The 13,093-nt window shown below is 46.3% G+C and overlaps 1 protein-coding gene across 3 annotated transcripts in view; it reads left to right on the forward strand.

The window, feature by feature from the left end:
- LOC118376212 (zinc finger protein 385A-like) overlaps positions 1 to 13,093 on the forward strand; it is a 219,607-nt gene that overhangs the window by 191,262 nt on the left and 15,252 nt on the right. For all 3 annotated transcript variants that reach the window (XM_052484934.1, XM_052484936.1, XM_052484935.1), the window contains one exon: positions 3,194 to 3,550. In XM_052484934.1, coding sequence (XP_052340894.1) covers positions 3,194 to 3,550 — 357 coding nt within the window. The remainder of the gene's footprint in view (positions 1 to 3,193; positions 3,551 to 13,093) is intronic.

Raw genomic sequence — 13,093 nt, forward strand, 5'->3', positions numbered from 1 at the left:
AGAACTACTAACTGATGATGAGGGACTTAACATGCTGATGTGGCTGATTTTCCTCATCCTAACTATGTTTTCATATGTATTTTATGTCTTTGACCCACCTCTGGAACCATCGGGTTGTGTTGTGATGACGGAAGTACTGGACATTCTGAAGAGGTCGGATGAGTGTTTATTTCTCTTTCTTGTGACTTGCTCTCTATTGACCCCAGAGCTCTAAAAGGAGTAGAGAGCTGAACCCAGAGCTCTAAAGGGAGTAGAGAGCTGAACCCAGAGCTCTAAAGGGAGTAGAGAGCTGAACCCAGAGCTCTAAAAAGAGTAGACAGCTGAACCCAGAGCTCTAAAAAGAGTAGACAGCTGAACCCAGAGCTCTAAAAAGAGTAGACAGCTGAACCCAGAGCTCTAATGGGAGTAGAGAGCTGACCCCAGAGCTCTAAAAAGAGAGACAGCTGAACCCAGAGCTCTAAAAGGAGTAGAGAGCTGAACCCAGAGCTCTAAAAAGAGTAGAAAGCTGAACCCAGAGCTCTAATGGGAGTAGAGAACTGACCCCAAAGCTCTAATGGGAGTAGAGAGCTGAACCCAGAGCTCTAAAGGGAGTAGAGAGCTGAACCCAGAGCTCTAAAGGGAGTAGAGAGCTGAACCCAGAGCTCTAAAAAGAGTAGACAGCTGAACCCAGAGCTCTAAAAAGAGTAGACAGCTGAACCCAGAGCTCTAAAAAGAGTAGACAGCTGAACCCAGAGCTCTAATGGGAGTAGAGAGCTGAACCCAGAGCTCTAAAGGGAGTAGAGAGCTGAACCCAGAGCTCTAAAGGGAGTAGAGAGCTGAACCCAGAGCTCTAATGGGAGTAGAGAGCTGACCCCAGAGCTCTAATGGGAGTAGAGAGCTGAACCCAGAGCTCTAAAGGGAGTAGAGAGCTGAACCCAGAGCTCTAAAAAGAGTAGAGAGCTGAACCCAGAGCTCTAAAGGGAGTAGAGAGCTGAACCCAGAGCTCTAAAGGGGACTGGAGAGCTGAACCCAGAGCTCTAAAGGGGACTGGAGAGCTGAACCCAGAGCTCTAAAGGGGACTGGAGAGTTGAACCCAGAGCTCTAAAATGGTCTGGAGAGCTGAACCCAGAGCTCTAAAGGGGACTGGAGAGTTGAACCCAGAGCTCTAAAGGGGACTGGAGAGTTGAACCCAGAGCTCTAAAGGGGACTGGAGAGTTGAACCCAGAGCTCTAAATGGACTAGAGAGCTGAACCCAGAGCTCTAAAGGGAGTAGAAAACTGAACCCAAAGCTTTAAATGGAGTAGAAAACTGAACCCAAAGCTCTAAAGGGGACTGGAGAGCTGAACCCAGAGCTCTAAAGGGGACTGGAGAGTTGAACCCAGAGCTCTGAAGTGGACTGGAGAGCTGAACCCAGAACCCTAAAAGGGACTGGAGAGCTGAACCCAGCCAAGCTGTACTGATCTGGCCTGGTTATTCATTCACCATAGTTTCTAGAACTATGGGCTCGGCACAATAGTGTTTAAGAGGCCAGTCTGACAATCTCTGTAGCCAACAGCCATGCAGTCACTCAATGAACGAGGTTCTGAGAGACTTCCCAGAGGGAAGGAGAGACAAAACAAGCCTGCCATGATCTAACTGTGAAAGAATGATTTTCTCCATCAAATACTTTCTTGTGACACTGGACCCTCAGCCATTTCCCCGGCCAATAGTGTGTGTGTGTTGTTAGTCTGAGTCAGAGGTGGGACAGAGGCCAGGCGGAGAAAGGAGAGAGGGCACCCTGCAGCATAATGAATAATGCTGAGGGTTCATTAGAACAGAGATGGCTTTCTAAACTCATGAATCATTTAGGATGGCCAGAGAGAAGAGGGCTCGAGGGTTAGGGTACACAGGGGATAAATACCACTCCTGTCTCCTCCTGTAACCACAATACCTGACCACACACATCAGCCAGAGGAGAGGAGAGGGCTGGAGGGACACAGGCTCCCTGCCTACCCTGTTACACCAATGTCTGACCATACACACTGGGTACCATACCCCTAGAGCCATAACACGGCTGGGTGGAGAAGGGCTGGATGGGGCCCCCTTCCTCCCCTATAGCCTACCTAAAGGAACACCTGAACATACACTGAGGATACACCCTACCCCAACACACCCACCTGATAACTGGCACTGACGTGCGTGGTGGAGAGATCTGAGGTGGCGGCGAGGAGTGTGTATGTACACGGCACACGCAGGTTCTATGTGGTGTCATTTTCAGTGCGTGAAGGTAGAAGTTCAGCATGCAGAGCAGCTGGAAGCTCCTCTAATGTAGAACGTTCTATTTGCCTGGGAAACCAGTGGAATTGAAAGCACTCAACAACAGCTTTATCATTTGATACATCGAGAAGAGACAACAGCTTTTTTATTTAGCCGTCTGAATGGAATACAATGCAGTTTATATGCAGAAAGTCGGTAGGCTACCTCTTCAGGGAGAGACCGACATGGATACAGTACCAGAACAATCATCCAATGATCAGGCTCCATACAGTCTGCGTCCGGATTGGCACCATATTCCTTATGTGCACTACTATTGACTATGGCATCGCTCCGGTCAGAAGCAGTGCACTATGGGAAATGAGACTAGGGGGCGCTGGTCAACAGTAGTGCACTATACAATTAGTGAAGAGCAGAGAAGTACTATGACACTTCAAAAGAGAAAACATGTCTGTTGAAGTTACAGTGTTGTCCCCAGACATATATACAGCATATGCCATGTGTTCGTACAGTATATCATTATATATATGTTATTGGCTCTGTCCCTGGTTTCAGGCCTGCTTCCTCCAATCCCCATATATAATTGCTATAGTAACACTAGACAATGATAAGGTCATACTGAATACTAAAATACTTCCCCATAATGGCAGGCCAGTGTTTTGCTTTTGGAGTCCTTTACATTAGTGAGTTAAAATGAGCTTAAAATGGTGTTTGCATGATCTCAGAACCAGCCAGTGTATTGCAGTTGAAGGGCTTGGGTTGGGTAAGGATGTGGTTGGTCACATGTTAAAAGGAAACATTTGGACTTTGCTTCACCACATACATACTTGAAAGGCATCATCGAAAGTATATTGTTCATTGTTTTAGTTACACACTTTTACTCAGAAAAACAAGTCTGTTTAGATTTTCTGCCAACACTGCATTTAATTTGACATCATATTTTTACTCTCTCTGTTTCTAGATGAACCACGCCTCTCTCTGCCACCACTGTTAAACGGGGGGCCTCTCATGGCCCCGCCTGGGCCCCTACCCCCCCTGCCTCCCCTCTCCACCCACGACTCCCCCCTTTCCCCCTCCGTGTATCCCATGCTGACCACCCCCACCCTCACACCTTCTCCCCTTCTACCCTCATCCTCTGACTCCCCCGTGGGTTTCAACACCACCATCCCTGAGCAGAGTGGTGTTCCAGTGGCCCCTGTGGCTCCCGGGACCCCAGCCGGCCCAGAGACAGAGGAGGACAAGGTCAAGAAGCTCCTCTACTGCTCACTGTGCAAAGTGTCCGTCAACTCCCTCTCACAGCTGGAGGCTCACAACAAAGGTACATAGCTTAGAGTATGGGTGTATGGTATGGTGGCCCTCTCAGGTCACCAATCTAGGAGAGGACACTTAGTAGTCATCTGAATAGTTAGTACTTAAAGGGCTGGTTCAATATTTTTTAACCAATTCTCAATTTTTTTAATGTAAATGTCATGTTATAGAAAGGTCCAGATACTTTTTTGCAATTTCACATGGTTTTGAGAAACCTACCCCACTTGCCATAGACTTTCTCATTGCTCGTTCTGCAGTATGAGGGCCACGGAAAACATGAACAAAGGCTCCAATAACACCTAAATAAGTCATTTTAGAAACTGCAAATCTCTCAGTATGGTGATGCAGGTCTTTAGATGTTGTACACCTTGATACAAATGATATACACTACCGTTCAGAAGTTTTGGGTCACTTAGAAATGTCTTTGTTTTTGAAAGAAAAGCTAATTTTTCGTCCATTAAAATAACATAAAATTGATCAGAAATACAGTGTAGACATTGTTAATGTTCTAAATGACTATTGTAGCTGGAAACTGCTTATTTTTTATGGAATATCTACACAGGCAGACAGAGGCCCATTATCAGCAACCATCTCTCCTGTGTTCCAATGGCACGTTGTATTAGCTAATCCAAGTTTATCATTTTAAAAGGCTAGTAGCCGGGAGAGCCTGCAGAGTTCTTCAGAGTTCTGTCTTACTCTCCAGGTCTGTGCCCAAACAAATTCAGCTTCTACTTTAAAAAATCCACCTTTCCAGAAACAAGTCTCTCACCATTGCTGCTTTCTATAGACCACCTTCTGCTCTCCCAGCTGTGCCCTGGACACCATATGTGAATTGATTCCCCCCCATCTATCTTCAGAGCTCGTGCTGTTAGGTGACCTAAACTGGGACATGCTTAACACACCGGCCATCCTAGAATCTAAGCTTGATGCCCTCAATCTCACAAAAATTATCAATGAACCCACCAGGTACAACCCCAAATCCGTAAAGACAGGCACCCTCATAGATATCATCCTATCCAACCTGCCCTCCAAGTACACCTCTGCTGTCTTCAACCAGGATCTCAGTGATCACTACCTCATTGCCTGCGTCCGTAATGGGTCTGCGGTCAAACGACCACCCCTCATCACTGTCAAACGCTCCCGAAAACAAGGTATCCTGTAAGGATATTGACCTCAATCCATCAGTAGAATGGTTATTCTTTAAAAGTGCTTTCCTCACAATCTTAAATAAGCATGCCCCATTCAAAAAATGTAGACCTGGGAACAGATATAGCCCTTGGTTAACTCCAGACCTCACTGCCCTTGACCATCACAAAAACATCCTGTGGCATACTGCATTAGCATCGATTAGCATCGAATAGCCCCCGTGATATGTAGGAAACACTGCCACCACCGATAAATCCATGATAATTGAGAATTTCAAAAAGCATTTTTTTTATGGCTGTCCATGCTTTCCACCTGCCTACCACTACCCCTGTCAACAGCCCTACACCCCCCGAAGCAGTTCAATCTGAGAAGATTAACAGTCCAAATCAACTCACAATCTGGAAGCAATATCTCTCATTACCAAAACAAGAATTTGACAAATAAAAGCATATGTTGTACAAACAGACAGACAAACAGAGACATGCACAGTGTGACTAGCAGTGCTATGAACAAAAAGAGAGGTTGAGAAGTAAAGGTTGTGGATGGGTGTGTGTTGAACCCTAATCATACGTTTACAAAACAGTTCCTTGCCGTGTATTGTCTCTCTTCATGTTTGGAGACATCTCCTGTCTGTTTGTGTAGTGTTTCATTGTAACTGTGAGTCAAGCAGCTCGGCACGCAGGACGAGGAAACCCAGACAGGGTTCATCTATTGTCTGCACAGAATAGAACAAAGACCGCAAAAACTCCAAGTGCACATTATTGGTCACAAGTGAAATCAGTCATTCCAGACCTTCCTCCTCCTCCTTCTTCTTTATCCCCCTCCTCTCCCACCTCCCCCTCCTCCCCCATGTTCTCCTGCTGTAACCTATTACTCACTGCTCAAAGATCAGGGATTTGGGAGAACAAGTCAAAGTAAAATGCCAACCTTTGGCACCCTATTCCCTATAGAATGCACTCATTTTGTCCAGTGCTCCGTTGAAAAGCAGAGCACCATACAGGAAATAGGGTGCTATTTGGGACGTAAACAAACTCTTGGTCAGACCAAGTGCAAAATGGCGTGATTGAGGTTCTGGGATCGGGGGAGTAGTGGGGACACTAGTAGTGTAGGACATGACTAGAATTTTTCATCCAAGAACAAAACATGAAATTAGTTATAAAGGGACAATTTTGGTAGCAGGACATCTGTGTGTAATGCAGGAAATAAGAATACTATTTTTAGACTGAGCATGCTGCCCTTTTTCTAACACACTAGTTAGAAAGGAACTATTTTGGCACAACAACGTGTATGCTGTCAGTCAATCTAATGCACACAACTTGAACAAGGAATGACACTCATATTTCAGCACGACAGAGAGCACAGAAAACAGACAGCTCTTTCACTCTTTGAAGGCTTTGAAGTCCTTGAGTTTGAATGCACCTTTGTATTGTGATGTCATGACTAATAACCTCTAGATTCCACACTTTAATACTACCTTCTGAACGTAATGACCTCGTCATTCAGAGGACCAGCATTAAGAAGACCAGAACTAACATTGTCAGGGCTGTCTGTGTGTGTAATGCAAACCATTTGAACAAGAGAGTAACACTCATATTCCACCACGAGGCAGCTCACAGAACATACTGCACGGGACCACCATACTTCCATTCTTTGAAGACCAAAAGCAGTTGACCTATGCACCGAGTTGACTTCAATATTACAAATGTCATCTAGATATTGGCACATGACCTCTCAGAAAAGCTAACCCTAACCCAGAACATTCAACTGGCTACCCTAAAAGAACAGAGAGAGATAGACGTCTTTCAGTTCTATGCCAATGTCAACTCTAACAGTGGAGACCTCCATGTACGGTTACAGCCATAACGCCACGACCACGACTGTAGCCGACAGCGTTACCACCTCACCGTGGCCCTCTAGTGGTTCGTATTAATACTACACCTCCCCTCCAGGTCCCATTCCACTCCAGGTGAAGTTTCCCCTAAGACTAGATCTAGGATCAGCTTCCCCTTCCCCAATCCTTACCTTAACCATTAGGGGGGAAAGGACTAACTGACTCAATATCAGCATATAGGGGTAACTTCACCCTACACCATCACATTTCACTAACTGTACATGTGCTTTGTGTACTCTACTCTGCTGCCTACCAGTGCTGAGTTAGAGGAAAGTTCAGATCACAGCAGGCTGCTGAGGGGAGGACAATTCATAGTAATGGCCATAACAGAGCTAATGGAATGGAATCAACCCCATGGAAACCATGTTTGATGTATTTGATACCATTCGGCTCCAGCCATTACCACGAGCCCGTCCTCTCTAATTAGGGTGCCACCAACCTCCTGTGGTTCAGATGGCGGTACAGTACAGACTTCTCTAGCCGCTAGTTAATACTCTAACAGCTAGTTAACACATTCTAATATTTGTCATGGTCATATTCCCCACCATTATGAGGAGATAGAGCCCAGATACTCATGGTGATGAGCTGTGGCTGAACCTATCAATGAGGCTGAGAGATGGGGTTATAGAACAGTTCAATGAGCTGTGGCTGATAGATGGGGTTATAGAACAGTTTAATGAGCTGTGGCTGATAGATGGGGTTATAGAACAGTTCAATGAGCTGTGGCTGATAGATGGGGATATAGAACAGTTCAATGAGCTCTGGCTGATAGATGGGGTTATAGAACAGTTTAATGAGCTGTGGCTGATAGATGGGGTTATAGAACAGTTCAATAAGCGGTGGCTGATAGATGGGGTTATGGAACAGTTCAATGAGCTGTGGCTGATAGATGGGGTTATAAAACAGTTCAATGAGCTCTGGCTGATAGATGGGGTTATAGAACAGTTCAATGAGCTGTGGCTGATAGATGGGGATATAGAACAGTTTAATGAGCTGTGGCTGATAGATGGGGTTTTAGAACAGTTCAATGAGCTCTGGCTGATAGATGGGGTTATAGAACAGTTCAATGAGCTGTGGCTGATAGATGGGGATATAGAACAGTTAAATGAGCTGTGGCTGATAGATGGGGTTATAGAACAGTTTAATGAGCTGTGGCTGATAGATGGGGTTATAGAACAGTTCAATAAGCTGTGGCTGATAGATGGGGTTATAGAACAGTTCAATGAGCTGTGGCTGATAGATGGGGTTATAGAACAGTTCAATGAGCTGTGGCTGATAGATGGGGTTATAGAACAGTTCAATGAGCTGTGGCTGATAGATGGGGTTATAGAACATTTCAATGAGCTCTGGCTGATAGATGGGGTTATAGAACAGTTCAATCAGCTCTTGCTGATAGATGGGGTTATAGAACAGTTCAATCAGCTGTGGCTGATAGATGGGGTTATAGAACAGTTAAATGAGCTGTGGCTGATAGATGGGGTTATAGAACATTTCAATGAGCTGTGGCTAATAGATGGGGTTATAGAACATTTCAATGGGCTGTGGCTGATAGATGGGGTTATAGAACAGTTCAATGAGCTGTGGCTGATAGATGGGGTTATGGAACAGTTCGATGAGCTGTGGCTGATAGATGGGGTTATAGAACAGTTCAATGAGCTGTGGCTGATAGATGGGGTGATAGAACAGTTAAATGAGCTGTGGCTGATAGATGGGGTTATAGAACATTTCAATGAGCTGTGGCTGATAGATGGGGTTATAGAACAGTTCAATGAGCTCTGGCTGATAGATGGGGTTATGGAACAGTTCGATGAGCTGTGGCTGATAGATGGGTTTATAGAACAGTTCAATGAGCTGTGGCTGATAGATGGGGTTATAGAACAGTTCAATGAGCTGTGGCTGATAGATGGGGTTATAGAACAGTTCAATGAGCTGTGGCTGATAGATGGGGTTATAGAACAGTTCAATGAGCTGTGGCTGATAGATGGGGTTATAGAACAGTTCAATGAGCTGTGGCTGATAGATGGGGTTATGGAACAGTTCAATGAGCTGTGGCTGATAGATGGGGATATAGAACAGTTCAATGAGCTGTGGCTGATAGATGGGGTTATAGAACAGTTCAATGAGCTCTGGCTGAGAGATGGGGTTATAGAAGAGTTCAATGAGCTGTGGCTGATAGATGGGGTTATAGAATAGTTCAATGAGCTGTGGCTGATAGATGGGGTTATAGAACAGTTCAATGAGCTGTGGCTGATAGATGGGGTTATGGAACAGTTCAATGAGCTGTGGCTGATAGAAGGGTTATAGAACAGTTCAATGAGCTGTGGCTGATAGACGGGGTTACAGAACAGTTCAATGAGCTGTGGCTGATAGATGGGGTTACAGAACAGTTCAATGAGCTGTGGCTGATAGATGGGGTTATAGAACAGTTCAATGAGCTGTGGCTGATAGATGGGGTTATAGAACAGTTTAATGAGCTGTGGCTGATAGATGGGGTTATGGAACAGTTCAATAAGCGGTGGCTGATAGATGGGGTTATGGAACAGTTCAATGAGCTGTGGCTGATAGATGGGGTTATGGAACAGTTCAATGAGCTGTGGCTGATAGATGGGGTTATAGAACAGTTCAATGAGCTCTGGCTGATAGATGGGGTTATAGAACAGTTTAATGAGCTGTGGCTGATAGATGGGGTTATAGAACAGTTCAATGAGCTGTGGCTGATAGATGGGGTTATAGAACAGTTCAATGAGCTCTGGCTGATAGATGGGGTTATAGAACAGTTCAATGAGCTGTGGCTGATAGATGGGGATATAGAACAGTTAAATGAGCTGTGGCTGATAGATGGGGTTATAGAACAGTTTAATGAGCTGTGGCTGATAGATGGGGTTATAGAACAGTTCAATAAGCTGTGGCTGATAGATGGGGTTATAGAACAGTTCAATGAGCTGTGGCTGATAGATGGGGTTATAGAACAGTTCAATGAGCTGTGGCTGATAGATGGGGTTATAGAACAGTTCAATGAGCTGTGGCTGATAGATGGGGTTATAGAACATTTCAATGAGCTCTGGCTGATAGATGGGGTTATAGAACAGTTCAATCAGCTCTTGCTGATAGATGGGGTTATAGAACAGTTCAATCAGCTGTGGCTGATAGATGGGGTTATAGAACAGTTAAATGAGCTGTGGCTGATAGATGGGGTTATAGAACATTTCAATGAGCTGTGGCTAATAGATGGGGTTATAGAACAGTTCAATGAGCTGTGGCTGATAGATGGGGTTATAGAACAGTTCAATGAGCTGTGGCTGATAGATGGGGTTATAGAACAGTTCAATGAGCTGTGGCTGATAGATGGGGTTATAGAACAGTTCAATGAGCTGTGGCTGATAGATGGGGTTATAGAACAGTTCAATGAGCTGTGGCTGATAGATGGGGTTATAGAACATTTCAATGAGCTGTGGCTGATAGATGGGGTTATAGAACAGTTCAATGAGCTCTGGCTGATAGATGGGGTTATGGAACAGTTCGATGAGCTGTGGCTGATAGATGGGTTTATAGAACAGTTCAATGAGCTGTGGCTGATAGATGGGGTGATAGAACAGTTAAATGAGCTGTGGCTGATAGATGGGGTTATAGAACATTTCAATGAGCTCTGGCTGATAGATGGGGTTATAGAACAGTTCAATGAGCTCTGGCTGATAGAAGGGTTATATAACAGTTCAATGAGCTGTGGCTGATAGATGGGGTTATGGAACAGTTCAATGAGCTGTGGCTGATAGATGGGGATATAGAACAGTTCAATGAGCTGTGGCTGATAGATGGGGTTATAGAACAGTTCAATGAGCTCTGGCTGAGAGATGGGGTTATAGAAGAGTTCAATGAGCTGTGGCTGATAGATGGGGTTATAGAATAGTTCAATGAGCTGTGGCTGATAGATGGGGTTATAGAACAGTTCAATGAGCTGTGGCTGATAGATGGGGTTATGGAACAGTTCAATGAGCTGTGGCTGATAGAAGGGGTTATAGAACAGTTCAATGAGCTGTGGCTGATAGACGGGGTTACAGAACAGTTCAATGAGCTGTGGCTGATAGATGGGGTTACAGAACAGTTCAATGAGCTGTGGCTGATAGATGGGGTTATAGAACAGTTCAATGAGCTGTGGCTGATAGATGGGGTTATAGAACAGTTTAATGAGCTGTGGCTGATAGATGGGGTTATAGAACAGTTCAATGAGCTGTGGCTGATAGATGGGGTTATAGAACAGTTCAATGAGCTGTGGCTGATAGATGGGGTTATAGAACAGTTCAATGAGCTCTGGCTGATAGATGGGGTTATAGAACAGTTCAATGAGCTCTGGCTGATAGAAGGGGTTATATAACAGTTCAATGAGCTGTGGCTGATAGATGGGGTTATAGAACAGTTCAATGAGCTCTGGCTGATAGAAGGGGTTATGGAAAGTTCAATGGGCTGTGGCTGATAGATGGGGATATAGAACAGTTCAATGAGCTCTGGCTGATAGATGGGGTTATGGAACAGTTCAATGAGCTGTGGCTGATCGATGGGGTTATAGAACAGTTCAATGAGCTGTGGCTGATAGATTGGGTTATAGAACAGTTCAATGAGCTCTGGCTGATAGATGGGGTTATAGAACAGTTCAATGAGCTGTGGCTGATAGATGGGGTTATAGAACAGTTCAATGAGCTGTGGCTGATAGATGGGGTTATAGAACAGTTCAATGAGCTGTGGCTGATAGATGGGGTTATAGAACAGTTCAATGAGCTCTGGCTGATAGATGGGGTTATGGAACAGTTCAATGAGCTGTGGCTGATAGATGGGGTTATAGAACAGTTCAATGAGCTCTGGCTGATAGAAGGGGTTATATAACAGTTCAATGAGCTGTGGCTGATAGATGGGGTTATAGAACAGTTCAATGAGCTCTGGCTGATAGAAGGGGTTATGGAAAGTTCAATGGGCTGTGGCTGATAGATGGGGATATAGAACAGTTCAATGAGCTCTGGCTGATAGATGGGGTTATGGAACAGTTCAATGAGCTCTGGCTGATAGATGGGGATATAGAACATTTCAATGAGCTCTGGCTGATAGATGGGGATATAGAACAGTTCAATGAGCTCTGGCTGATAGATGGGGATATAGAACATTTCAATGAGCTCTGGCTGATCGATGGGGTTATAGAACAGTTCAATGAGCTGTGGCTGATAGATGGGGTTATAGAACAGTTCAATGAGCTGTGGCTGATAGATGGGGATATAGAACAGTTCAATGATCTGTGGCTGATAGATTGGGTTATAGAACAGTTCAATGAGCTGTGCCTGATAGATGGGGATATAGAACAGTTCAATGATCTGTGGCTGATAGATGGGGATATAGAACAGTTCAGCATGGTGTATACAGTTATGTTAGTTTTTGGGGTGATGTCATCCTGGACTAAAGACTGATGCTTTGTGTTTGTGTGTGTCCGTGGGTGCGTGTGTGTGTGTCCGTGCGTGCGTGTGTGTGTGTCCGTGCGTGCGTGTGTGTGTGTCCGTGGGTGCGTGTGTGTGTGTCCGTGCGTGCGTGTGTGTGTGTCCGTGGGTGCGTGTGTGTGTGTCCGTGCGTGCGTGTGTGTGTGTCCGTGCGTGCGTGTGTGTGTGTCCGTGGGTGCGTGTGTGTGTGTCCGTGGGTGCGTGTGTGTGTCCGTGCGTGCGTGTGTGTGTCCCGTGCGTGCGTGTGTGTGTGTCCGTGCGTGCGTGCGTGTGTGTGTGTGCGTGCGTGCGTGTGTGTCCGTGCGTGCGTGTGTCCGTGCGTGTGTGTGTGTCCGTGCGTCCGTGGGTGCGTGTGTGTCCGTGCGTGCGTGTGTGTGTGTCCGTGGGTGCGTGTGTGTGTCCCGTGCGTGCGTGTGTGTGTGTCCGTGCGTGCGTGTGTGTGTGTGTCCGTGCGTGCGTGTGTGTGTGTCCGTGCGTGCGTGTGTGTGTGTCCGTGCGTGCGTGTGTGTGTGTCCGTGCGTGCGTGTGTGTGTGTCCGTGCGTGCGTGTGTCCTGTGTCTGTGTCCGTGTATCCCGTGCGTGCGTGTGTGTGTCCGTGCGTGCGTGTGTGTGTCCGTGCGTGCGTGTGTGTGTGTCCGTGGGTGCGTGTGTGTGTGTCCGTGCGTGCGTGTGTGTGTGTCCGTGGGTGCGTGTGTGTGTGTCCGTGCGTGCGTGTGTGTGTGTCCGTGGGTGCGTGTGTGTGTGTCCGTGCGTGCGTGTGTGTGTCCGTGGGTGCGTGTGTGTGTGTCCGTGGGTGCGTGTGTGTGTGTCCGTGGGTGCGTGTGTCCGTGTGTGTCCGTCCGTGGGTGCGTGTGTGTGTGTCCGTGTGTGCGTGTGTGTGTGTCCGTGCGTGCGTGTGTGTGTCCGTGGGTGCGTGTGTGTGTCCGTGGGTGCGTGTGTGTGTCCGTGGGTGCGTGTGTGTGTCCGTGGGTGCGTGTGTGTGTGTCCGTGGGTGCGTGTGTGTGTGTCCGTGGGTGCGTGTGTGTGTCCGTGCGTGCGT

Source organism: Oncorhynchus keta, chromosome 28, assembly GCF_023373465.1.
Source record: "Oncorhynchus keta strain PuntledgeMale-10-30-2019 chromosome 28, Oket_V2, whole genome shotgun sequence".
Classification (NCBI taxonomy): Eukaryota; Metazoa; Chordata; class Actinopteri; order Salmoniformes; family Salmonidae; genus Oncorhynchus; species Oncorhynchus keta.